Source organism: Melanerpes formicivorus, unplaced genomic scaffold, assembly GCF_026170545.1.
Source record: "Melanerpes formicivorus ecotype bairdi unplaced genomic scaffold, bMelFor1.0.p_v2 SCAF_7, whole genome shotgun sequence".
In the NCBI taxonomy this organism is placed as follows: domain Eukaryota; kingdom Metazoa; phylum Chordata; class Aves; order Piciformes; family Picidae; genus Melanerpes; species Melanerpes formicivorus.
The window spans coordinates 23,276,399-23,303,660 of NW_027142359.1; the positions used below are offsets into that span (position 1 = coordinate 23,276,399).

Here is a 27,262-nt window from a genome sequence, read left to right on the forward strand (position 1 = left end):
GCCCACTTGCCTCCTTCTCCCCAAACTCTCACCGTTTCTAGGCACTGAGGGATAAACAAGATACGTCAAGGATGTATTTCAGGTTTGCATGTGGTGACCTGCTGGACTCTCTGGATGGTGCTTTGCAGAGCAGCTACCTGGGAATCTGAGTGCCCTCTTATAGGACTGACCCACTACCTCCAAACTGTTCTGGCTCACTGACCTTGAAGAGTGTGTTCGTAAAGCATTCTCCTTCTTTATGAAGCAAATGCAAATCTACCAGATCCCACATATTCCAGCAAGAGGCTTTCTGTCACTCTAATTCCCTTATCATAAACACAGCAACTTCAGTTGTCCCTGAATCCTGGCCCATCTGTCTCGGATTTACTAGAATAGTATCGTGGTTTAAATAACGTTCTCCCCATCTGTGGAAGCAAACATTTATTGTTTTATCTGCAGGAGGAATTGATGAATATTAGTATTTGCAAAGATCAACAACATTTTATCATGGACTAGAACCAACAGCCCACCTGGCTGCACCTGCTGTTTGAGACAGAGCGCAGGGAACAAATGAGCAAGTTGACTTCCAGGCTGAGAGGAGAGCCAGCACTGCTTTTTCTCTCAAAAGGACATGTTTATAAATGAATTTTTTTTTCTTAATTTGAGTTCTTTATTCCACTTTTGAGTTTTATTTTTGTGACCAAATGCTTATCTGAATTTCCCCCACTTTTCTCATGCAGTTTTTTCCCCCTTGAGGAATAAAATACTAACTCAGTTCAGCTCAGGGATGTATTTGTTTGATTGCTGTGCTATTTGACTAGGCATCCTTGAGGAACCAAACCTGCTGCTTTTTTAGCCAAGCTAGCACAGAGCTGAACTTCATTTCAGCTTGGGAAAGATTAGAATCCTTGTTATTTGTGCTGATTTCACAGATGGTGAAACTTTATTTTCCAATTTCACAAGATGATTTTGCAAATATTAGGGGGAAATCATCCTCCTGTGTAAGTAGCTGGAATAAGGACAAAATCTTTCCTGTAGCTTTCCAGTATCTTTTCTGCTGGCATTTTCTCTTGTGACTGCAGTACTTTTATATCTGCTTTATCACTGACTTCTACCAACTGTGAGGAATGTTTTAAATAAGGACAGTTGTTAGTGTACGTGGGTTTGAGGAACTATTAATTCCCAACAACTTGTATGTGCATGAAAAAAAATAGCTTTTGGGAGGGAGGTGAGGAGCAGCAGTCACTTCCAACAGTCGTTTCCCACTGCCAGATTCCTCTGCATCCTCCAGATTCTGGCCAGCTCTCTCATCCTGAAGAGCACAGCCTGTGTTAGGTCCTCAGGTAGGTTTGAGAAGGCTGTAGATTACTGTTGCAAGTCAAGAGTTCATGCACATAGAATTATAGAATGATTTGAGTTGAACCTCTGAAGGTCATCTAGTCCTACCCCCCTGCAGTGAGCAGGGATGTTCGCCACTAGATCAGGATGCTCAGAGCCTTGTTGAGCCTGATGCTGAATATCTCCAGGGATGGGGCCTCTACTACCTCCCTGGGCAACCTGTTCCACTGTTCTACCACCCTCATGGTAAAGAACTTCTCCCTAACACTCAATGTAAATATACTCCTCCCTAATTTCAAGCCATTGCTCCTCATCCTATCACTACAGGCCTTTGTAAATTATTCCTTTCCAGCCCTTTTGTAGGCCCCCTTCAGGTACTGGAAGACTGCTATTAGGTCTCCCTGGTGCCTTCTATTCTCCAGGCTGGCCAACCCCAGCTCCCTCAACCTGTCCTCGAAGGAGAGGACAGCTCTGCAGTGTTGGAAAGCTTAATTAATTAGAAGCTTCTCGTGTTTTGCTGAACGGTGAGCCAGAGCTGTACACACACAGCATGCTGTGGGCAGCTGCCATGAAGAGCTGTTTTCTGAGCCAGGACTGCTCTCAAATCCCTTATTTTGCTTCCCAGTCCTAAGAGGAGGTGGTTCCCCAGAGATTCCTTCTGAGACACAGGCAGTTGTGCTAGGAGGAAAGGTGCTACCCCCAGTTTTAGTGCTGGGCAAAGGGTGTTGTGAATTCTACTCCACTCAACAATTTGCCACTCCCAAAGAAATGAGTAGTCTGCCCTTGTTGGATCACCTGTTTACCAGCCAAAGCTTAGGAATAGAAGGAAAAAGTAGTATGTGTGCTGTCAAAGCACTGCTAAACGCTTGATTACAGGGTTAGAAAGAAAATCATAAGACAAGAAAATGCAAGTGCAGATTACACATTGCAATGAGTTTCTTCCTCAGCTGCTGCACAGGCTGGCTGCCTCAGGAGCATGGCAATTCTGCTGCTCCTTACAAGGTTTGCTGCCTTTGGGATTCCTTCAGGTTTATAATTTACTTCTATTGCTAAAATCAATGATGAGAGCAGCCTTCTCTTTTAGTCTAAAATAAAGTGGCCTAGTACCTGTCCTTTGTCCAGGCTGGGCTTGGAGAAGGTGGGCGCGAGTGTGGGAGCAGGATAGTTCTTCCCCTGTGCTCTTGGCTGGGGTGAAAAGCATAGTCAGAAGCTTTCATTTATTTTCCCACTTCATTTACACCTTACTCAGACTTCTGTGGGTTTCTTGCATGTTGCATCAGTTGTAGGGCTTCAGCCTATCTTTGTTATTCAGGGCTTGGGACTCTGGTTGTCCACAGAACTTCTGTGCTTCCTATCTTCCATCTCGCTGCATAGAGGCTAAGCGTGACGGACGCATGACAGGTTTGCCATTCTCTTCTTCCCCGCCCCCCCCTTCCTTCCTTTCCCACCACCTCTTTTTAGCTTTTATAGCCACAGTAACATTTCTGCTATAATTATCTTTGAACATGACTGTTATCTTTATGGAGTTTAATTTTTAAATGACGGTCTGGAGGAAGTAATGCTCATTTGGCTGAAGTCCTTTTATTGTTCCAGCAGAACGGCCTGCCTGGTGATCATAGCACATCACTGACTTCACAAAACTAGCAGCTTCTCCTCTTCAGCTCCTCAGTCTAGGTACACCCAAGGTATGTTGTGGTGTACAACTTAAATGTTATATGCACACAAATTCTGAACTGGTTTCTTTTGATTTAGTCTGGGTTTGTATCAGTATAATTTGTCACAGTATCACAGTATAACTTAGGTTGGAAAGGACCTCGAGGATCATCGAGTCCAACCTATCAACACAAACCCCATGACTAGACCATGGCACCAAGTGCCACGTCCAATCTCCTCTTGAACGCCTCCAGGGACGGTGACTCAACCACCTCCCTGGGTGTCTGCCTAGGTCATCAGTGAAAATAAGATCAGGGTATTATATCCAGCTGTCACGAGTATCTAAAGCAATGCTCATTTTTTACTTGTTCCCTGCTGAAAAAGGGTTAGATGTCAGTTGTAGATTTTGCAGGGGCCGAGGCTTGAATATGTGGAGGAAGGAATTTTTCCTTACTTTGAAGCTTGTGCCAATTAAGGCTGAGAGGCCCTGGTGAGACGGTGTGGTGGAAGCTCTGCCACAGTGCTTCCCTGGGCCCTGTAGCCTGTGCCCTGTTAACTTGGAGAGCACACAGATCCTGAGGGACCCTGCTCCAGCTCTTTTGCCTGCAGCTGCTCGTTGCTATTCATGAGCTCTGCTGTGCTCCGTTGGGGTGTTACTGTGGTTTTTAATCAGTGGCTGGTGGAGGGTAACCCTTTTTACCCTTTTTTTTTTTCTTTCAGCACATGTATGCATGAATTTTGTCTCCACGTGCACTAGCATGAAATAATAAAAACAAACCCAACCAACAAAAACCCCAAACAAATAAATTAAACAGGATATAGGATCATTAACTTTGACTTCACCTTGCACCATCTTGCAAACAAATCAGTGGCTATCGGCCCTTCCCAGAACTGGGTGTGGTGGCTGAAATAAAATCTGTCAGGAGTACAAAGAGAACAGAGTCCTATTGTTTCAGGGCAGGCAGAAAGATAATTTCTGAAGGATGAAGTATTGGTCTGGGGTTTGTTTTGTTTCTTATTTCTTTTGTTTTTTTTCTTTCAAGTAGGGTATTTGTGCTGCTCTTGCCACTCTTTCTAAAGTTTTATTACTTTGTTGATTATCCAAATAAAGTTAATTCTACAAGGAGCCTTCAGGGGCAGTTTTTGCAATTTGAAGTTCATTTTGAAGTATCTGCTCCAATTTAATAGAGGAATTTCAGTGAGTGGTAGCTTTGCTTTGAAGTGTTCTTCCGCAGCAAGGAGGGATTTCACCAGAGGAGAAATTCCCTCAAGAGTTGCCTCAATAGTTAGCCTCAGAGAAATGTCCATATGCCTTTTTCTTCCTCATCCTCAGTGTTTTACACTCCATACTTAGGAGTATCTTGAATTTGAGTTTTAGTTTTCAAGACAGGATTTTCCTTATGTGATTTCTGAATACATTGTCATGCAGGCTTCAGTCTTACTCCTTAAACCCGGTCTAGATTTAGTGCCTAAACAGCAAACAAGTCAAGAAGGCTTCCTGCATACCTGATACCATTTTCCTTATTGAATTAAACTTGCTATTATCACTCCTTAACTGGAGGTTGTCCCAGAAGGTTTGTAGACTAGATGCTTCTGCATGCTCATGTCTTGCTTTGAGACTTTTTTACCCATGTGTGGGGTCTAAAGTGTATCTTGTGTGAGCATAGGTTCATGGTTTCATAGAATGGTTTGGGATGGAAGGGACCTTAAAGATACCAAATTCCAACCCCCCTGCCATGGGGTGCAGGGATACCTTCCACTTGACCAGGTTGTTCAAGGCTCTGTCTAACTTAGCCTTGACCACCTCCAGGGAGGAGTCTTCCATGATCTCCCTGGACAACCTGTTCCAGTGTCTCACCATCTTCACTGTAAAGAATTTCTTCCTAATATCCAGTCTAAAGCTGCTCTTTTCAAGCTTCAATTCATTCTCTCTCATCCTATCGCTTCAAGCCCTTGTAAAAAGTCCCTTCGTGGCTTTCTTGTAGGCCCCTTTCAGGTACTGGGAGGCTGCTATAAGGTCACTTCAGAGCCTTCTTTTCAGCTTGGAGAGATCATAGTATCCATGGATCATTTAGGTTGGAAAAGACCTTTAAGGTCATTGAGTCCAACTGTTAACCAACCAAGATGCTGTGAGGTGAACAAAAAATAGTCAGACTTGGCTCAAGTGTGACTAGCTGAAAGCTTAAGGATTTGTGTTATGCAGGGGAAAAGCCTTATGGACTGTAAGGTACTTCCTTGGATCTCAGAATGTGATCTCCCAAAGAAGCCTGCATGGTGGTGGAGGGTAACTAAAGATGAAAGGAAAATCATGCATAATAAAAGCATAATTTATGGTTGTGGGTTCCTTGTGCCAAGTAACTACATGTGGAGTCGGTCATCCCCAGGAACATAACGAGTGGTCTTTGTGTTTATAATCTTATTTACTCAAAACACTCCTTGGGACTGAGTGTGTTTGAAAGGAAGTGATTTCAGGGTGGTTCTTCCCCCTGAAAATGAGGAGTGGAGTGCCAGCTCCTTCCTTTGCAAGCACCTACTTCTGTGGTGCACTGGGGCATGTGAGCACAGCCCTGAGCTTGTCATTTCAGCAGCTCTCTTGTGTCAAATCACATCAAATAACACTTGACAGTGTGGCACAACATCTCTCTCTCTTCTAGCTTTTCTTTTTATTTACAGGCAGCATTGCTCAGTGTGGGAAATGGAAAGGTTTCCCTTTGAGACCTGTCATTACTCCTTTCCTGTCTGTTCTTTCAGAGGCTGAGGGACTTGGGGCTTTTTAGCCTGGAAAGGAAAAGACTGAGGAGGGATCTTATCTATGCTTATAAATGCTCTAAAGTTTGGTGGGTGTCAGGAGGATGGGGCCAGTTTTTTTTTCAGTGGTGCCCAGAGACAGGGCAAGAGGTAACAGGCACAAACTTAGAACATAGGAAGTTCCACTTAACCATGAGGAGGAACTTCCTTTATGCTGAGGGCAGCGGAGCACTGGAACAGGGTGCCCAGAGAGGTGGTGGAGTCTCCATCTCTGGAGTCGTTCAAAGTCTGCTTGGACACCATCCTGTGCAACCTGTTCTAGGTGAACCTGCTCCGTGGGGGGGGGTATATCCAGGAGTCCCTTCCAACCCCTATCCTTCTGTGGTTCTTCTGTGCCGTTTTGCAAGTCTTTGGAGCAAATCTGGCAAAAATGATTAAAACAAAACAACCCACAACATTTTAGAATTAAAGTTTATCCTCTTCACGACAAACCTAATTTGGGTGCTTGGTGCCATGGTTTAGTTGATTAGTTCTGGGCCCCTCAGTTTAGGAAGGATGTTGACTTGCTGGAACGAGTCCAGAGAAGGGCAACAAAGTTGGGGAGGGGTTTGGAACACAAGCCCTATAAGGAGAGACTGAGGGAGCTGGGGTTGCTTAGCCTGGAGAAGAGGAGGCTCAGGGGTGACCTTATTGCTGTCTACAACTACCTGAAGGGAGGTTGTAGACAGGCGGATGTTGGTCTCTTCTCCCAGGCAGCCAGCATCAGAACAAGAGGACACAGTCTCAGGCTGCACCAGGGGAGGTTCAGGTTGGATGTTAGGAAGAAGTTCTATACCGAGAGAGTGATTGCCCATTGGAATGGGCTGCCTGGGGAGGTGATGGAGTCGCCGTCATTGAAGGTGTTCAGGAGGAGACTTGATGGGGTGCTTGGTGCCATGGTTGAGTTGTTTAGGTGGGTTGGATTGGTTGATGGGTTGGACACGATGATCTTGATGGTCTCTTCCAACCTGGTCTGGTCTGGTCTGTTCTATTCTAGTGTTGGATGATAGGGTGGACTCAATGTTCTGAAAGGACTCTTCCAACCTGGTTTATTCTATTCTGTTCTATTCTATAAAAAACTTTGGTGAGTTAACGTCTAGTCAGAGCAGTCTTTTCAGGTTGATTTCCACGGCGGACTCATGTTTGATCCTCAATCCCCCTCGGAAATGTAAAAACTATAAATATTAACAACTTTCTCTCTATTTCAGACTGAAAGCTTAGGCTGTGTAAAATCTAAGTACTCTAAGAGCAACATGTGCTGGTCAAATGAGATAAATATTTGATGTCCTTCAGTGCTGGTAACAAAAGGACCACAGTCTGTGGAATCCCTAACACCAGCTGTGTTGAAAGTTGCTGACCGCTGGCCTGTGGCTGTTTTGCTGCTCATACAGGGTTAGGCTTTTTGCAGCACAGACCAAGCTGTGTGCACTGCTCTTTCATTTATAAAGGAAAACCCAAACATACCCACAAATATAAGCAAAGGGGTATGTGAAAGGTGCAAAATAAAAAGCAGGCAGCAAAGTGTGTTTGTTTATGAGAGTTTTTGTGAGTAACCTTGGTTTTGACTGCTGTTAGCCACACCTTCGTTTCTTCATCCCTTTTTCCTTCCGTTCATCTTTGTAGCTGCTGCAGTGTTACCTCATTCCTTGAAAAGAGAGGTAATAAAGTGATAGCATTTCCAAGGAATGCAGCATCACATCCCTGACTGCAGCCTTCCTCATGTTGAGGGGTTGTCCTGATCCCTACAGGGATTTAAGAGATGTGTAAACATGGTGCTGAGGGACGTGGTTTGGTGGTGACCTGGCAGTGCTGCGTTAACAGTGCTGGCTTGATGACCTTAAAGTATTCTTCTAATCAAAACAATTCTATGGTTATGTGTTTGTTCTTTGACTTCTTTGTCCCTGCTACTTACCAATACTCCTCCTCTTTCTTAAAGTGCTTTTCCTGTGTGTTGAAGTGCATGTAATAGAGATAAAGCAGCTCCTGTTAGGTGCTTTCCCTCCCCCCATTCTCCCTGTAATGGGGAGAGGTGAGTAAAGGAGAAGTGCTTCCTTTTTTCTAACCGCTGTTGGAAAAACAGAGCAATCCCTGACATGTCCAGGATGCAAGTAGGGCTGCTGGTGGTGAAAGATCAGCACACTGTGTCAGGGAGTGTTTAAACAGGAGTGACAGCCATGAATAGATTTGTTGGTGTCTACATAGTGGATACCTATAAGAAGAAGAAGAAATTGTGATACTCCATAGAAAAGTTAAGTATTTGCACAAGTATTTTCTGTTCTCCAGAATCATGGTCTCTAAGTGTCAGACTAAGATAAAATTGAATTAACCTGAAGTGGTAGAAAAGATGTGAATATTTTATGTGACTAATTTTGGTAAGCCTGAGCTGAGAAGGTAAATATCTATTTTATGGTGCCATTTACACAAGAAGGCAGGCAGGAACACGTGTTTCTTTTGAGGGATGGCTCTTTAGGCTACAACAGAATTTTATTAGGGGGCTCCTGGGATTAGTTTGCTCTACAAAATGCTTTGTGCTCCAGTAGTAATTCTTCTTGTGCAGAGAAGGATGGCTGCTAGGGTTAACTGTCAAAGGGCTGCTGGTGTGAATAACTCACTGACACATCTTCCTTACCAGGGGAGAAGCTGCCTTCTGAAATCAGAATCATTTTCACAACTGTAAAACTGTTAAGAAGCGCAGTGCTGTGTTTTTCACTTCGCTAATGCAGTTGGGAAACCCATCAGTTGAGGTGCAAGCTGAGAATTTCTATCACTAATCTGCTGTAGAGAGGCAAATGGGAGTTAACAGATGTATTCCTAAATGCAGCCTCTGTGAAATGAAGTTCTTTGTAGTGTAGTTATCTTAGTTTTTTTTCCCCCTCAAATAGCACAATTTATTATGCCATAAGTAGGTAATTCTCCTTGCTGATAACCACATGGCCAGTTTTCCCTTCTGCCATCTCAGCTCCCTTCCGACAGCAAGGGTTTCCTTTCAAAGTACCTCTGATAGAGCTGTAGCCCCTTGGGGGCCTGTATTTAGGCTGGCTGTTAATAGATCAGCTCGTTCATGTAATTACCGAGCTCTGACAGAGTGGCTTCTGCAGCTCAGTGCACATTATCGCTTTACAGCGGCTCGCAGGATAACCCTTTGTGCCTGGCGAGGAGTCTATGGCTCTAGAAAAGGAAGAAACTCTTTTGTAGCTCCCAACAGGCCTTTAAATATTTTTTTAGCAAAGTTCCATCTATCCATGTGGTAGAAGGGAAATATTTTCCTGTCTGATTCTGTGCCTTGACTCCACTGGCTTGAAATGACACGTTTTGCTGGAAGCTCCATGTGTGTTGCTGGCTTTGGCACTTGGAATAACGAGTTAATTCCTGCCTGGAATGGGCTTCACCAAAAAACCTCAGTGTAGGATCTTCCCTGAGGCTGTACCTGGTTTTGCAGCTACTCCACTCACCTGGCTGCAGGGAAGACTGATGGTTAGAGTCAGATTTTTTTCACACTCCCCTCCCCCCTGATTTGTTTTCTCTTAATTTATTTCCATGTAAGCATTTTTGTAGCCATATGAATGAGGTGCTGTGGGGACCGAGAGGAAGGCTGTGTGGTTTTTATTAGCAGCAACTGTGCAAGCAAACTTAATTTGGCATTCTGGAGTTGGTTGGTGTTTGTCCAACTTTACCCCTCAGCTGTTGCTCACTGCATTGCAGAGGACTCTGCAATCCAGCAATTTCTCATTGTCTCCAGCCCCTGCCATTTATAAGTGGGGATTCAGATTGCATAGTAGATAAAGTGAGCATTCCCTTTTATTTTTAGCTTATATAAAAGTATTTCCTCAAGCCTTTGGAAAATATACCTGGCACTTACTAGCATGGGGATAAGTTCTTATTAACTGAGGTGAAAAATATCTGTGTGTGCTTGTCCCATATGATTTTATAGGAAAGAAATGGTTATATACACTTTGCTTGTTAGGCTTCCTATATTTCATTTCTTGTCCCACCCCCAAAACAACCTGTTTGGCTCTATTCCTTCTCTTCCTCCTCTTCACTCATTTCCTCCTTCTATTACTTCATGGTTTCTCTCATCCTGTCTCTTTTGTCTGTGTGCTTCCCCTCCTTACCACCATCCTGTGTGGAGTGGTCTGCCATCCTGCTGATCTTTATACCAAAATTCATATCCTTTTGGTAGTGATATTCTTTAGGATGTCTTTTACATGCACTCATTTTTTCAGTCCATAGGAGAATTAGAAAGGTTTTCAGCAGCTGCCACTAAGAGGCCAAGCCTTCTCCCTTCCCTTCCTTCACCTTCTCCCTTCTGCAGACAATTCCCTCACCTAGCTTCCAAGTTTGTGCTTTATTTGGGATGTAGGAGGGAATTTGTAGTTTTCACTCACCCTGCCCCATCTCCCTTCAAGCAATCAGTTTACATAAAACTATTTAGCACCAATCATTCTGGCTGACTATTGATGTGTCAGTGTTCACTTAGAATTTGAAACCATGCTTTGGGAGTCCAAAGTGCCATTTGCCTGTCGTGAAAATGGTATCCAAGAGCTGGTTTGCACTTGTGGGGATGGGTTCTCTCTCCATGAGTAAATTTTTGGCTGTGTTGTTGCCATTGTTTGTGGTCCAACAGCCTGTCAAGTGCCCCCCTCTTTGAAACACTTGAGCAGCTTTGCATAATGCTCAGATGCACCCTGACATTTTTTTGGTTGACTGTTTGTAGAATGATAAAATTGTTTTTGTTGGAAAAGGCCTCAAAGATCATTGGATCCAGCTGTTAACACAGCACCCCATGCCCACTAAACCGTTGCTTTCCCCCCAGCCCAAACTGCCACGGCTACACATTTTTAAAGAACCTCCAGGGACAGTGACTCCATCACCTTCCTGGGCAGCCTGTTCCAGTATCACATTATCACTAAGGTTGGAAGAGGATCATCAAGTCCAACCTGCCACCACAGATCTCATGACTAGACCATGGCACCAAGTGCCATGTCCAATCCCCTCTTGAACACCTCCAGGGACAGCGACTCCACCACCTCCCTGGGCAGCACATTCCAATGACGAACGACTCGCTCGGTGAAGAACTTTCTCCTCACCTCGAGTCTAAACCTCCCCTGGCGCAGCTTGAGACTGTGTCCCCTTATTCTGGTGCTGGTTGCCTGGAAGAAAGAGATCAACCCCTTCCTGGCTACAACCACCTTTCAGGTAGTTGTAGAGGGCAATGAGGTCACCCCTGAGCCTCCTCTTCTCCAGGCTAAACAATCCCAGCTCCCTCAGCCTCTCCTCATAGGGCTATGCTCAAGGCCTCTCACCAGCCTTGTTGCCCTTCTCTGGACACACTCAAGTGTTTCGATGTCCTTCTTAAACTGAGGGGCCCAGAACTGGACACAGTACTCAAGGTGCGGCCTAACCAATGCAGGGTACAGGGGCACAATGACCTCCCTGCTCCTGCTGGCCACACTATTCCTAATGCAGGCCAGGATGCCATTTGCCTTCTTGGCCACCTGGGCACACTGCTGGCTCATGTTTAGGCGGCTGTCAATCAGCACACCCAGGTCCCTCTCTGTTTGGCAGCTCTCCAGCCACTCTGACCCCAGCCTGTAGCTCTGCTGACCACCTTTTCAGTGAAGGAGTTTTCCTAAATCCAGCCTAAGCCTCCCCTGGTGCAACCTGGGGCTGTTTCCTCTGATTCTGTCACCTGATACTAGGGAGAAGAGACCAACCTCCTCCTCACTACAGTTAGTTGGTTCAGTTATGCACACAAAAAGGCAGTGAGTGCTCCAGTGAACTTTGCTCATGCATAAAGATATTCTCAATTCCTTCAGTGAAATTTGGACACCACCCCTGCTTCATGTTTTCACTCTTTCCACACAAACTATTGAAAAGGAGAAAAGAGAGGAAGGTCAGTGGGTTTTCTTCTGGCTCAGTAGTCACCAGTGGCAGTTCAAAGAAAAGCCCAGGAGGGGAAAATTCACTAATTTTCACTTAGTATCACAGAATCATTGAATGGCTTAGGTTGGAAGGGACCCATGAGATCATCTACTCTAACCTCCCTGCTATGGGCAGGGACACCTCTCAACTAGACTTGGTTGCTCAAGGCCTCATCCATCCTGGCCTTGAACACCCCCAGGCAGGAGGCATCCACAACCTCCCTGGGCAACCTATTTCAGAGTCTCACCACCCTCATACTGAAGAACTTTTTCCTAAGACCCAGTCTAAACCTGTTCTCCCTCAGCTTCAAACCAGTGATGTTCTTGAAGGTCTCTTCCAACCTGGTCTGGTCTGGTCATCCTATTCTATTCTATTCGCCCTTGTCCTGTCACTAAACACCCTTATGAAAAGTCCCTCTCCAGCCTTCTTGTAGGCTCCCTTCAGGTATTGAAAAGGAGCTCTAAGGTCTCCCCAGAGTCTTCTCTAGGCTGAGCAGCCCCAGCTCCCTCAGCCTACCCTCATAGCAGAGCACAGTAGGACTGCTGGAATCTGGTATCCTTTTTGCTCTCACTTACTCTTAAATACGAGAGCCTGTCCCATGGCAGCAGCATGCTCGTGCTCATGCAAAGATCATTTTGGGAAAGCAGAGGAGGGAGAATTGTGCAAAACAATAGCCAACAACTGTTGCCTTGCTGTTCCACTGAAGGAAAAACAATTGCTTCATTAAACTGCACGTTCAGCCTTACACACAGCCAATGTACGAATCCTTCCTTTCTCAGCAAGGACAGTTTGGATTGCCATGATGACATGGGACTGAAATGCCCATTTGAGGTTTTGGGAGGAAAAGCACATTCCTTGGCACGTGGATTGCCATGGGCTTTTAGGGTTATTTTGGAGAGCAAATTACAAGATTCTCCTGCGGTTCTGAACTCCTCTGTTTTCCTTACACATGTGCACAAGCTTAGGGATGAAGAGCGGCTTTTGGCAGCTGTCTGCCAACTGTGTCATCTCGTGTGTAGTCACAGCGATTAAAAATGTCTGGTCTGCAGTGGGGGAAGAGGGAGGTCACAGGAGAAGATACACAGAGGCTGTCCAGTTCCTTCTGCTGTCCTGGAGGAGGACTCAAGTAGCACAGCCAAGCTTCTGCTGGGAGGATGGCTCCAGGTGAAGGGTGGCTCTGTGCCATCCTCTCACAAGCCCACAGTAGTTTTTGAGGATGACTTCCTTAGCACAGTTCTAGGGATTATGTGCTGGAATAGTTTCATAATGTGCCTAAACCAGTATCATAGTGCCAGCAGAATTTTTTGTCCCTCATACTAGCTCCATAGAATTATAGAATTGTTTTGGTTGGAAAAGACCTCTAAGATCATCAAATTTAACCTTCAACCTAACACCACCATGGCCATTAAACCATGTCCCAAAGTGCCATGTCTGCACAGTTTTTGAACACCTCCAGGGACAGTGACTCCAGCACCTCCCTGGGCAGCCTGTTCCAATGTCTGACCACTCTTTCAGTGAAGAATTTTTTTTCCTAATCTCCAACCTAACCTTCCCCTGGCACACTTTCAGGCCATTTCCTCTTGTCCTATCACCTTATACAAGGGAGAAGAGACTAAGTCCCATCTAACTCCACCCTCCTTTCAGGCAGTTGTAGAGAGGAATGAGGTCTCCCCTCAGCCTCCTCTCCTTCAGATTAAACAACCCCAGTTCCCTCAGCTGCTCCTCACCAGACCTGTTCTCCAGACCCTTCACCAGCTTCACTGCCCTTCTGTGGACACACTCCAGTGCTCAGCAGTCCTTTTCATTGAAGGTTTAGGGATGGAGAGTAGAGGGATCCAGTATTGAGGAACAACTTGAGTCAGTTGGGTGCGCAGAGCACAGAAGTCTCTTGTTTTGGAGGAGCCAAGCTGTTTGGTGGGTGTGAGCTGTGTCAAGGATGAAGTTGCCTGGAAAGGTGACACGTGTGGGAGCTGGGGAGGGTAAGAGGCTTTGTACCTCTTGCAGTTTTAAAACGTAAGCTTAAGACTTATTTTAGTATTTCAAGAACCATAAGAATTATTTTAAACAGGTGAGAGGTAAATTGCCATGTGTTAAGGAAGGGTTTTTAAGAGATGGTGGTTGTGGTTGGCTAATGTTAAAACAATTTTTCCTGTAAGGGTTCTGGAGCCCTGGAGCAGGCTGCCCAGAGAGGTTGTAGAGTCCCCTTCTCTCGAGAGAGTCCAAACCTGACTGGATATTGTGATCCTGGGCAAGCTGCTCTGAGTGACCCTACTTTAGCAGGGGGTGTTGAACTAGATGGTCTCCAGAGGTCCCTTCCAGCCCCCACCATTCTGTGTGATTTCATGTGAAGAAATCTAATATCTGCATCCTCCTCTTTAAGATATTGACACCTCCAATAAAGCTATTCCAGACTTGGAGACGTATTGCTAAAGCTGCAAATGACTAAGTTTGATATCACCAGGGGGCTGACTGCGAATGTGGGATGTGGAGACATTGAGTTTTTCCTACCTTGCAGAGCAGACAAAGCTCCAATTACTGTCAGTTAACTTTCATAACTGCATGTTTTGATATTTGTAAAGATACAGCAGTTTGCTAACACAGTCACAGCACTGTGTTGTTCCTGCAACCTGGCAATATCCTACAATCAAATAGGTAATTTATCTGCATGCTTGTGAATTCTGTACTCTATGCCCAGAACCAATAAGCAAGTTATGTGAAGAGGCACTTACTTTGTCTTGGCTGGAGATCCATCCTCCTCTGCTGTGAGGAGCACAGGGTAAAGTGAGGTCTGGCACATTTTTCATTGCTCTGGTGCTGACAAGAAAATCATTAATCTTGCCTCCCAGCAGAGCCAGTGGCAAGAACTGGGAGCAGTTGGGTGGTAACGACCATCAGGAGAGAGATGGATGTTCTGCAGGTGCACGTAGCATTTCCTCCTTGTGCTGAACACAGGATTGTAGAAATACACTTTTGTCTCCTGTGTGGACCCCCAGATTAGTTTTGTAGGGGGATGCCATGTCCATTTCCAGCTCAGGCATATCTGTTTTACTTGGGCTGCAGAGTCTTGGTTGAGGGCAGGAGAGTAAATAAGGACAAAAACTTTCTTGTTTTCTTCCCATTTAATCTGCTGTAGATACCAGATCTTTTTTTAGCTTTACATCCTTGGTCTGCCTGACTTCTCCCTTCCCTTCTTTCCTCCCTTGAATCATTCACATGTGTGGTTTGAGTAGGAAGCTGTAATCTCTTTATGGTTCCTTTCATTTAACAGCACCTTAACCTGCAGCATGAACCACTGGCTGTTTCTTGTTCAGTTTCCAATAAATATCCTGTTTGTCTGAATTCTGGGTTATTCACTCCACAGTCAAGGGAGGCAATTAGGCAGTTGAAAGCTCCTTGCTGCTGAGATCTGCCAGGCTGGCACACAGGGCTGTGTGTCAGCCGCAAAGACTTTCCCCCTTTACTGGCAACGGCATCATTTGTGCAGTTCTTTCTCATCTTCCGTTGCAGATTTCCCATCTTCTGAATTTAGCTTCTTGTCCCTCTTGTCTTCCTTTTTTTTTTTCCTTTTTCTTTTTTTTTCCCTGGCTCAAATTGCAGCTCCAAAGCAATCTTCAGCGTGCCTTCCCTTGCATGTCTAGGCAGAAAATTGTCTCCCAGGGGAAGGAGAGCAGTGGGAAAGTACAATCTGCAAGTTCTTCCTTATCAAAACCTTCCACTGGCAGAATTTAAAACCTCGGTCTTATTTATAGATTTTTTTTTGTTTAGTGCACCTCAGAAGAGCAGATAAATTCCAGCAAAGCTGGCTGCTTCACCAAGGATCTTGTGCTAGAGGGGAGAAACACATGTCACAGTCTGACTTAGGTTTGGGTGGGAATGTTTGCCTTCTCTGTGCAGGTTTTGTATGTAAGCAGAATAGGCCTTTTCACACAGTAGCAGACTCTGTTTTGTGATCACCTGTAACTGCTGAGATTGTCCTGTGGGTCCCAACCACCACATCTCTAATTGCTGGCATGAGATCCCTGCTTCTAAATTCTGTCCTTGACTTCCACATACCTCTATCACAGGACATGTCCTCATCTGCTTGTCTTTTTTTCCTTCTCCTTTTCTCTGCTATGAAGTGTGCAAGCATGGGTAGGAGAAGCTGCAGGGAGAAGGGAATTTCTTCCAGAGGAGGATGGTTGCTGGGGAAGAAAAGGAGACCTGTTTAGGGGGAGGAGCCTGAAGTTTGAAAAAACAGAGACTAAACAGCTCTTGGAAACCTCAGTGAGAACTTTACCACATGGATTCAGACTCCCTCAGCTATCATGAACTTGATTGCTGAGGAGAAGATGAACCTCAGCCCTCTACTGAGAACTTGCTGAGTTCCAGCAGGTGGAAGGTTTGATTTTGCAGGCAGTGAAATGTAGATAAAATCCCCGACTCTCTTTTAGAAAACCTATGTTATGTGCAGAGAAGGGTGACTCCAGCTTTGCTTTTTTTGTATAGTGTTCTCTTCCCTTTTCTCTTTCTTTCTCTCAAGAGTTAACAGAGACATTTGGTTTTGACATCTTGAATTCAGGAAGACAAGATGCCACTTTATCAGCGTGTTTCTGGAGGTGTAGATGGTTCTCCCCATTCACACCTCCTCTTGCTATAGATCTCTTGTAAAGTATTCCTGTTGTTCCAGCAACATTAATGCTGTGTGCACTTACTGATCCTTTCCTTGTGTTTGAGCAGGAAAGCAGAGACACAGAGCTGCTGTTGGCATTTAGACATGGAAGATAAATACACTTCTCTCCCAAATAAAGGCCATCTCTGGAGACAAATGTATAGCCAGCTCCCATGTAGTCTTAGTGCTTTTTTTTCCCCCCTGGCTATCTTGATTCCTGGTTGATGTGCAGAGGAATGTGGTAGGAAGGAGGCTTAAAAAGTTGAATTGTTTGGTCTCTTCTCCCAGGCAACCAGCACCAGAACAAGAGGCTACAGTCTCAAGCTGTGCCAGAGGAGGTTTAGGCTGGATGTTAGGAAGAAGTTCTTCATAGAAAGAGTCCATTGGAATGTGCTGCCCAGGGAGGTGGTGGAGTCACCATCACTGGAGGTGTTTAGGAGGAGACTCGATAGGGTGCTCGGTGTCATCATTTATTTGATTAGATAGTGTTGGATGATAGGTTGGACTCAATGATCTCAAAGGTCTCTTCCAACCTGGTCAGGTCTGTTCTGTTCTATTCTTTTCTTTTCTATTCTATGACTGTTTTGAGATTGGGCACAATTTGCAAGGGTGAGAAGGGGGGAACTAGTGAGTATCTGTAGAGATAAACTCTATAAAAAACCCAAACATGTGAATATTTGCCTTTCATCTGGGCTTTTGGGGTTTTGTTGTGGGTTGGGTTTTGGTTTTGGTTGTTTTTTTTCCTTCTTCTTTTCTTCATTTGTTTGTTTTAAATAGAAAGTCTTTGAATGCAGACTGTGTAAATACTTTGGAAATGATCAACACTATTAATGCATCATTGATTTCCTCCATTGACTTCCCTGTTAGATATTGAATCTCTTCTTTTTAAGAAGAGTGTATTTCTCTGTTTCAAAAGCAGCCTCCCACTGTCCTTTGCACAGCAGGAAGCATCTCCTGCTGGCTTTCTGTCGCTTTGCCAGCCTTGAGACTTCGCTTTCAAGGGCGGTTGAAAGCTTTGGACTCTTCCTGTCATTCTGCTGGAGTTGGGGAGCAGAGTCCTCCAGCGCATGCTCAGCTGCGCGCCTAGCTGGAGCCATAAGAGCCAGTTTACAGGTTCACAGTATGCACTGGATTGGATGGGCCCCTCAAAGGTCATCTTGTCCACCCCCCCTGCAGTCAGCAGGGGCTCCACCAACTAGATCAGGTTGGCCAGGGCCACATCAAGAGAAGAGGAGACTCAGGGGTGACCTTATTGCTCTCTACAACTACCTGAAGGGAGGTTGTAGACAGGCGGATGATGGTCTCTTCTCCCAGGCAGCCAATACCAGAACAAGAGGACACAGTCTTAGGCTGTGCCAGGGGAGGTTTAGGTTGGATGTTAGGAAGAAGTTCTATACAGAAAGAGTGATTGCCCATTGGAATGGGCTGCCTGGGGAGGTGGTGGAGTCGCTGTCATGGAAGGTTTTCAGGAGGAGACTTAATGGGGTGCTTGGTGCCATGGGTTAGCTGTTTGGGTGGGTTGGATTGGTTGATGGGTTGGACGTGATGATCTTGAAGGTCTCTTCCAAGCTGGTTTGGTTTATTCTAAATAAATCAAGTCTGATTTTTAATGTCTCCAGGGACAGGGACTCAACCACATCCCTGGGCAACCTGTTGCAGTATTTTACCACTCTCATAGTAATGAACTTCCTCCTGATGTTCAACCTGAATCTACCCTGCTCCAGTTTCAAACCATTGTCCCTTGTCATGTCACTACAAGCCCTTCTAAACAGTCTTTCCCTAGCCTTCCTCTAGGTCTGCTTCAGATATTGAAGTGCAGCTGAAAGGCCTCCCTGGAGTATTCTCTTCTCCAGGCTGAACGGTCCCAATTCTTTCAGCCTGTCTTCGTAGGAGAGATGCTCCAGACAGCTGATCATCTCTGTGGCCCTCCTCTGGACCTGCTCCAGCAAGCCCGTGTCACTCTTGTATTTGGGGCCCCAGAGATGGACACAGTAGTCTGTGTGAGGTCTTACTAGAGCAGAGGGGCAGAATCACCTCTCTCGACCTACTGGCTGCCTAAATGGTGCACACCATGATCCATGGCTTCATTGCCAAACCCATGGCAGGAGGCCTCTGAGAGGTTCTGCTGGAAACTCCCTGTCCTGTGTGCTTTTCTCTGTATCTCTTCCTCTTTCCTTAAGCCAGTTGTAATAATGTTTTGTTAGATGGTTTCTGGTGGTGAGGCTTTTTAATGGGAACAGCTACTGTAAAAACCTTCCCTGAAGGCCATCTGTTTCACAGGGCTCTGTAATAGTTCTGGTTTGAAGAGCACATTTTACTTAAACCCGTAAAAATGAGACATGATCAGCCACTCTAGGTTCTGCCCAAGGCCTGGGCAGTGGTTCTGAACTTCTGAAGCAACTTGTGAGGTTGAAGGCCTGAGAAATTAAAGTGATTTGACTCACTGCTTATATTTAGTATCATTACCTACTGCACTGGGTTCCGTTTTCTTCCAAGCGTTAATGCTTTCGGTCAGGAAGGTGAACAGGGAAAACGCCCAGCAGAAGGCATTTTTGTGCTTATTGGAGGGCAAATGCATGGGAAACATCAGGACACTGTGCTGGGTGTCAACTTTCTTTTTTTTTTCTCTCTTTTAAAGAGTCTGCAGAAGGAGGAGTACTCAGGGGTGGGAGAGGATGTCCTTCCTTTCTGGTATGGCCTGTAAAACTGGAGGTGCTGGTGGATCCTTAGTACTCATGTGACCTGAAACCACAACACCCTCTCCATGTCTTGATCCAGGATCATGTATCATAAATAGATGAAATCCCCAACTTAAAATGTATCCTTCCATCTTAGCTATCTGTGATGATGATGTCTTTGGTTTGGAGTGTATTTGTAATTAAAGCAAAAATTCTAAGTCCTGGGTTTCTATGTAACTACCTGAAAGGTGGTTGCAGCCAGGAAGGGGTTGGTCTCTTCTCCCAGGCAACCAGCACCAGAACAAGGGGACACAGTCTCAAGCTGCACCAGGGGAGGTTTAGACTCGAGGTGAGGAGGAAGTTCTTCACCGAGCGAGTCGTTCATCATCAGAATGGGCTGCCCAGGGAAGCGGTGGAGTCACCATCCCTGGAGGTGTTCAAGAGGAGATTGGACGTGGCACTTGGTGCCATGGTCTAGTCATGAGGTCTGTGGTGACAGGTTGGACTTGATGATCCTCGAGGTCATTTCCAACCTTAGTTATACTGTGATATACTGTGATACTGTAATATTAAAAACATGATTGACCACCCTTGTACTGAAGAAATTTTTCCTAAGATCCAGCCTAAAACTCCTCTCCCTCAGCTTGATTTTTTGAAGGTTTTTTCCAACCAAAACAATCCTATGATTCTCTGATCTTTAGCCCTTGGTGCCAACATAAGAAGGGCTGTGACTGCTCAGGGTGCAGTTGGTAGAAGCAGCAGTGTTTTCTTTCCCTCCCTCCCAAGCACTCTCATCCTGGGGCTTGTTCATTTTTATGGTGTGGAACGCCCTCTGTAACCAGGCTGAGGAGCCTCAGCTGCTTGAAGTGATCGCTCTTCAAACTGATACAAATTCAGGACTTGGTACAGAGTCTTGCAGTGTCTCCTGAGATTCCCCATGATAATCACATCATCCTGCTGAGGAACCCTGGTGAATATTCCTGCGGTGATTGTTTCGGTACTTGGCAGGGCTGAGGGTGTTAATGTGAAGTCTTCTTCAGCTGACACATGTTAAAGAAATGATTTGTGTTGTGTGCTGTAGCACTGATTTTGTTGTGCTTGAACAAAGACATTCTTGGATGTCTTTTGGTAGATGTGCACATAAACACTCTTATTAAGGCAGTGAGCTGGCCTGTTAGACTGTCTGAACCTTGCCTTATCACAGGGCTTTGAAGGGACCTTGAAAGATCATCCAGTACAAACCCCCTGCCAGAGCAGAATCACCTAGAGTGGGTCACACAGGAAGGCATCCAGGCGGGTTTTGAATATCTTCAGAGACAGAGACTCCACAGCCTCTCTGGAAAGCTTGTTCCAGTGTTCTGTCCTCCTCACAATAAAAAAGTTTTTCATTATGTTTAGGCAGGACCTCCTCTGCTCCAGCTTGTACCCATTGCCCCTTGTCCTATCATTGGACATCACTGAGCAGAGCCTGGCTCTGTCCTCCAGACACTCCCCCTTGACATGTTTATAAACATGAATGAGGTCACCCCTCAGTCTCCTCCAAGCTGAAGAGCCCCAGCTCCCTCAGCCTCTCCTCATAAGTGAGATGTTCCACTCCATCATTTTTGTGATACTGCATGTCTCTTCTCCACAGATTGGTTTCCCAAATGGGACTTGCATGGTGTTGGTGCTGGTCACAGGGTGAGCTTCCTCACCTCTCAAGTGCTACCCAGGAGATCAGGCATCGTTCTACACTGTCCCCATGTGTGCTTATGTATATTGATGATATTGGTCAGGCATTGGAACAGGTTGCCCAGGGAGGTGGTGGAATCATCATTCCTGGAGGTGTTCAAGAGATGTGTGGATGGAGAGGAACCTAAATGAAGTTTTTAACAAGAGCAAGTATAGGGTTGGGCACCTACCATACCAGTACAGGTTAGCAGCTGACCTGCTGGAAAGCAGCTCTGTGGAGAAAGACTTTGGAGTCCTGGTACCCAAGAAGTTGACCATGAGCCGGCAGTGTGCCCTTGTGGACAAGAAGGCCAACAATATCCTGCAATGGATTAAGACTGTGGTTGAGAGAGGTTCAACTCCCCCTGTACCCTGGTGAGACCACATCTGGAGCATTGTTTCCAGTTCTGGCCTCCCCAGTTCAGGAGAGACAAGGAACTAGTGGAGATAGTCCAATGGAGGCTACAAAGAAGCTGAGGGAACTGGGCAAGAGCATGGGGTCATACTTTCCAGTGGTGCGCAGTGACAGGACAAGGAGCAATGGGCACAAACTGGAACATGGGAAGTTTCACCTAAACATTAGGAAGAACTTCTTTGCTCTGAAGGTGCTGGAGCCCTGGAGCAGGCTGGCTGGAGAGGTTGTGGAATCTCCTTCTCTGGAGAGATTCCAAACCCACCTGCGATCCTTGGCAGCCTGCTTTGGGTGACTGCTTTATTGGGGGGGTGGACTTGAAGGTCTCCAGAGGTCCTTTCCAACCCCCACGCCACTGGGATTCCGTGTGTGATACTGGCATACATACCCAGGCATAGTCCTGTGGCATGCTACATGTCACTGCAGCTGGGCAGTCTTAGGTCTGATTGGTGTGGACTCATGTTTTGTTGTTGGAGACAATGTGTTGGGTTGGTTTGGCTTTTTCTGGAATCATATTCTAGAAAGAGGGTGATCACAGGGTGCACTTGAAAAATTATCTAGGAAGAGTTAGCCAGAATAACAGCTTGCATGACCAGTTCCCTGCATGTATCCTGGGAGCTGTCGGGAGAGAAGATCAAGAGATGAGCCCCAAGGTATGGATGGAGACTTCTGGCATGGCACAGGGTGGCTGCTGCTGGTCAAGTGAAGGGGTGCAAGTACCAAGGGACACTTTCTCAGTCAGACTCCTAGGTCCTAGCCTGTCCTTTCTGGTTAAATGAAAATGAAGGTTTGAAACTCTGTCCAGTTCTTCCATAATGAAGTGCTTTGTTTTAATCTTGTCCAGTGAACAAGGAGAAGCAGCCCTTTGGCAGAAGACTGATGGGCTTAACACTGCTTGCCCTCTGTTCCCCTGCTTCTCTGTAATTCGACTTCTCTCTCTTCCGTGGAGGGCTGTTGTGAGACTTGCCCCTCGATTTCACGGTTAGATGCCTTAAGGGACAGCAGCAAATTAATTTGACTTTACTGTTATGAAAATTTGGTTTGTCTTGGAAGACAGGGTGAAAGAAGAGGGGAAGAGGTGGGCTGTGGAATCTGCTCTTGCTTTATTAAAAGAGGAAGTGAAAACGAGGGATCTTTTAGTAGCCAGCTTGGCAAGGTGCAAACAAAAAGGACATTTGTTGGACACTAACGAATCAGCTTAGATGTATTAAAGGTCTTTTATGAGCTAAGTGGTCTTTGATGGAAAAATAAATAACATGCATCTGTCTGGAGAGGCGTAAGATGGCAGTTTTTTCAGACAGGCCCTTCTTATCATCTTGAGGCTAAGTACTGCCAAGCTGCCAGCTTCTCTTCACTCAGCCTTTTGTGCTGGCCACCATGCGACTTCGGTTGAGAAACCACGCAGCGGTCAGGCACTGTTTCATTGTGGTTCTCAATAAAAACACTGGCTGCTGAAGATCCCAGGCCAAGAGCTACTGTAACTTTGGTCTCTTTACAGAGACAAGGTAACGTTTCTAGTGCTAGGAAGCCACATTCATCTCAGCCTTTCCTGTACTAGGCAGCTGGAGAGAAGTTGGCATCAGACTTGCCTGCTGGGAACAGAAAGGCTGCTATGGCTGTGTCTTGGCCAAGGATGGTTGCTGTTGGCTGATCTTTGGTGGTGGACCAAAGCTGTCCTTTCCCTCTTCCCTTTTCTCTTCTTCCAAGGATGTTTGGATGCAGCAGGCCTTCCTGATGGCATTAGGCTTGCTGATTTGGAAGGCTGCTGCTGCAGCCTGTTGCAACAGGAGAGGATTGGACAATGGTCTTTGTCTGGCTCACTCTCTCTGCAGACCATATGGGGTATTCTCCAGACCCACCCAACTTGGTACAGTCTGCAGCAGGACATCGTGAAGGGCATTGTTAGGCAGAAGTGGTGGCTTCCATCTCTCTGGTGGGCTTACCCTTGCTCATCCTGCCTGCCAAGTACATGGACTTGCTGGAGTTCCAGTGGAGTGATCAAAGCCATTTGGAGCATTCTGGATCAGGAGAACTTGGCCTGCCTGCTCACTATCTGTCAAGAGAGCATTTATTGCCAGCGGCAAGTCAAATGCACAGACACAGAGTGCTCTAACAAAAGAGTTTGGTGGCACATCTGATGCACAGTGATGGTGTGTTCTCCAGTTGGCTCAGAGGTGGAACTGCTGTGAGTTACATGCCACAAAATAGTGAAGAAAACCTGTTGAAGACCAGAGGAGCTTGAAGCTATGTGGGGTGAGATTTCCCAAAACGCAAGCAGACTGTTTATGAAATATCACTGCAGTTGACTCCTGCCTAATGCATGCACACACACACATGCACTCTTGCTAGGCTGGCCTTGTTCTGAGACCTGGTGGTTGGCTTGTGAGACCTGGCATCCTTCCCCTGCACACTGTGAGGTGCACCAGTCATAGCTGGTGGTACCTCTTCTGGGGATTATTTCAGCATCTGCTTTCCCCTTCTTTGCTTTCTGTCCCTGGAGCAACCTAAACACTTCTCAGATCTTTCATCCAGGCACTTGGAAAGCTTTCGGGACTCTTCGTATTGGAAATCCAGGAGACCTCTCTAGAGGAGGAAGCAGTGTCTCCTGTTTGTCCTGAGTTATTCTGTCACAACAATGGCTTCAGAATTTGCCTAATTTAAAAGCTCCTTTTAATCTGATGGGAAGATGTTTGTGTATTTAAAATAGTTATTCCTTACTGGGGGCCACTCCCTTCTTTTGTCCTTCTCTGCTGGACTTCTCGGCTTGGCTTCGCTAATCCGCGGTGCTTGTTTACAGCAGTGATACTGGAGCATGAAGAAGGAAGTGGGTATGTTTCATACTGGTTCTGTTCCAAGCTTCCTGTGCGTGCACACGTGTGTGTGTGTGTGTCTGTGCGTCTCCGTGTTTCCAGCCTTCTTCATCCAGACGCTCTGCAGCCTCAGTAGAACAAGCCAAGGAGCTGGCAGAGACGTGGGGACTAGATGCAGGCGTGTTTCTTATGAACTCTTCCACCTGGTTTGCTCCTGAGCAGGTTTAGACAACGTGGGTAAAAATTCCAGTATGGCAAGCCTGGTGAGGAAGGTGCTAGTGCAGACAAAGACCTTGAGTGGTGAGTATGAGAAACGTCTTGCCTGATGGGAAAGATAACTGATCAGAAAGTGCTAGTTTAGGTGCCTGGCAGGAGAAAGGGGCAGAGAGCTGGTGGGTATTGTTGTTGTTGTTGTTTTCATCTTCCATTGCCAGGGTGAGATGGCTGCATGGAAATGCCAAAACCTATGTCTGTGGAGGTGATGGTTATCCAGAGGAATGCACTAGTTATGGGGCATGGCTGTTCCTTAGTGTGCCCTGAGATTTCTGCCTTAGCTTGGCTACAATGACAGCAGCACTCTCTAGGATTGCTTTTAATTCAGGAGGAGTAGGGAGCTTGCAGAAGATGGGCATCTCAGGAGCATGTAAAATGTTCTGTCAGATTTGACTGTGCCACAAGATGGGATTGAGGAGAAAACAATGCTAATAAGCTGGAGGAGAAGCAGCTTTAATGCTGTGGTTTTATTCTCTTGTTGGTGGCAAGCGCTGTCATGGGTTAAGGAATAGCACAAGTACCTAACTGGATTTCAGTTGGGGGCTCTCCTCTTGCAGTGGTTACAGAGATTGTCATCAACAGGGTTGTGTATTTTGGATTTTAAAATATTCCAGTAGCAGCAGCCTGTGCCTGGGGTTTTTCATTTAAATTTATGGTGTTTATTCAGCTCTTAATTGTGAAAATTGGAATAATTACGGAGTGTGATTGCACGCGTACCCGGTGAGGGTTTTTAAGAGGCTGGTTCAGCTTTCAGGAATTAATTTTATTATCCTTGTGTCTTTCTGGTGCAAATGTCCTTTCTTTATGCTGCTGATCTGCAAAGCAAACATCATAAACTGCCACAGCAGGAAGCAATTTTTGCAGCAGCGTATCTGAGTGAATCAATCTTTAATAGGGCAGAAGGCTCTTCAATAACTTGGACTAATTAGGATGGATTTGGTGAGTTACTAGAGACCAAAACAACCCTCCCCAAGCACAGCAACTTCTCTCTGCCCCAGGGTTTGCTAAGGACAGGAGGGCACAATCTGAGCCATGTGTGGTGAGGTTTGTGCAAGTGCCAATTTTATCAATGTATAAACTTTTAACGAAAGGTTGTTGTTGGACAAGAGGACTTTTGTGTGAGTTACTGGCTGCTGCTGATCCCTCCCAAGGCTCCAGCTGAGCCTGTATTTTTGGAGGGGACAGTTCAGACACAGATGTAAGCAGTGTCTCTTGCCTGGAAGTTACAGATTGGATGTGCAAAGCGTTGCTTTGGTCTTTGCTGGGAAAGAGGTCTTGTTGGCAAATGCTGTTCCCTTCTAGCTCAAAATTACCAGTTGCTTGTCGCTCACTCAAGACTTTTTAGAAGCAGTGAAGCCTCTAGGGAAAAAGGAGATTTCACCTGAAATGGAATAATCTCCTTGATTCCAATGTGACAGAGGTGGTGTGAGAAATAGACGAAACTGAAGAGGCGATCTTGCCAATCTCTCTGTAAATAATCAGGGATTATTAACCAACCGTTCTAAAAAGAAACTGAGTGAAACTGTAAGGAATCTAATAAAAGAAACACATATCTGTGTGGTTTCACTTAAAGAATACAGAAAACAGAAATATGTATATTTCATTGCTTGGTATGATTCTAGTTGGAATTTCACTTGCAAAAAGGCAGAATGATAATAATTAATGTAGAGGGAATTTTTGTCCAGAAGTCTAGCAGCTAGTAAATGACTAGAGCTTATTTTACACCTTACACGGATTTCTTGAGGGAAGTTTTACCCTATCAGTGTTTGAAAGCCTGAATCTTTGATGAGGGAAACATAACAAGCATTGGTTTGATAACTTCTAGTGTGTAGGGAGCCTACAAGAAAGCTGGAGGCATTGTGCAAAAGGTCATGCAGCACTAGAACAAGGGACAATGATTTTAAACTAGAGAAAAGTAGGTTTAGACTGGACACTAGGAAGAAGCTCCTTAATATGAGGGTAGTGGGACAGTGGAACAGGTGGCCTGGTGAGGTAGTGGAGGCTCCATCCCTGAAGATATTCAAGATCAGGTTTGACGGGGTTCTGAGCAACCTGATCTAGTTGAAGATGTCCCTGCGTAGTGCAGTGGGATTGGAGTAGATGACTTCTAAAGGTCCCTTCCAACCAGTGCATTCTATGAATTCAGAATCTCCAGAGAGGTTTATTTTAGACTTAAATCCCATTATTTATGCTGTGGTGTTGAGTGTTAAATGTGGTTTTGGAACACCTGCGGGATGTTAGGAAGTTCAGGATGCTGGGAGAATGGGCTGAAATACAGCTGGTGGGAAGGTTAGCCCAGAGAAAACACATCTCTTACAAAACCATTTGGACAGGGTGTATAAATACAAGCTGTACAGTGTGTGTGCTTGAAAGCAGCTTGGTTTCTTTATTTGGGGAGTCTGGGTGCCAAGACCTCAGTTCTGTCATCCCAGCCTGCTGCCCAGATCTTCATACTAGTACGTGGATAAAAGGAACACTGCCGTGGGTGGTCAGATGGAAAAAGAAAGGGCACAGGAAGGAAATGCTCTGAAGAAGCAGAAAGGACACTTCCATTATTTATTTTCCTGTGTTTAAAATATGAGAAGCAGCAAGAGCAAAGCTCTGCACCTTATTCTGTGTTACTACATGTGATCCTGCAAGAAGAAAATTCTGCAGCGAAAACAGGCTGGTGAGCATTTTGCCTTTACCATGTAAGGGTCTGTGTCTGATTGCTGTTCTTTATTTAACTCTTCTCATGCCATTCAAAACATGTTCTTTCATTTCTGAAGTTCCTAGTGATTTACTTACAGGGTGTCTGAAAAGGATCTTGGGTTTGTGTGCCCCAAATGTCTGCATGCGCTTAGCCACCAGCAACTCGCAGCAGCTTCCAGAGATTTCAGGATTAATGAACTAATGAAAGAACATTGGCCTTCAGCAGGAACTTCTAAGTGGGGACTGTTGTGTAAGAATAGACATGATCAGAAGGCTATTTCTGCAGGACTTCAATATTCCACTTGCAGACAGCTGGTTTTTTTAATGATCCCTCTGTGTAAATGTGTTTAAGGTTGGTTAT

The 27,262-nt window shown here is 45.5% G+C and overlaps 1 protein-coding gene across 5 annotated transcripts in view; it reads left to right on the forward strand.

Annotated features, from left to right (window-relative positions):
- The window catches only part of RASAL2 (RAS protein activator like 2), a 211,433-nt gene that overhangs the window by 24,454 nt on the left and 159,717 nt on the right, over nt 1-27,262 (forward strand). For 2 of the 5 annotated variants that reach the window (XM_068141397.1, XM_068141398.1), the window contains exon 1: nt 24,076-24,237. The exons of the other annotated variants lie outside the window; for them this stretch is intronic. In XM_068141397.1, the coding sequence (XP_067997498.1) occupies nt 24,189-24,237 (49 nt within the window). In that variant the 5' untranslated portion in view covers nt 24,076-24,188. Of the gene's footprint in view, nt 1-24,075; nt 24,238-27,262 lie in introns of those variants that run through there. 5 annotated transcript variants of the gene reach the window in all.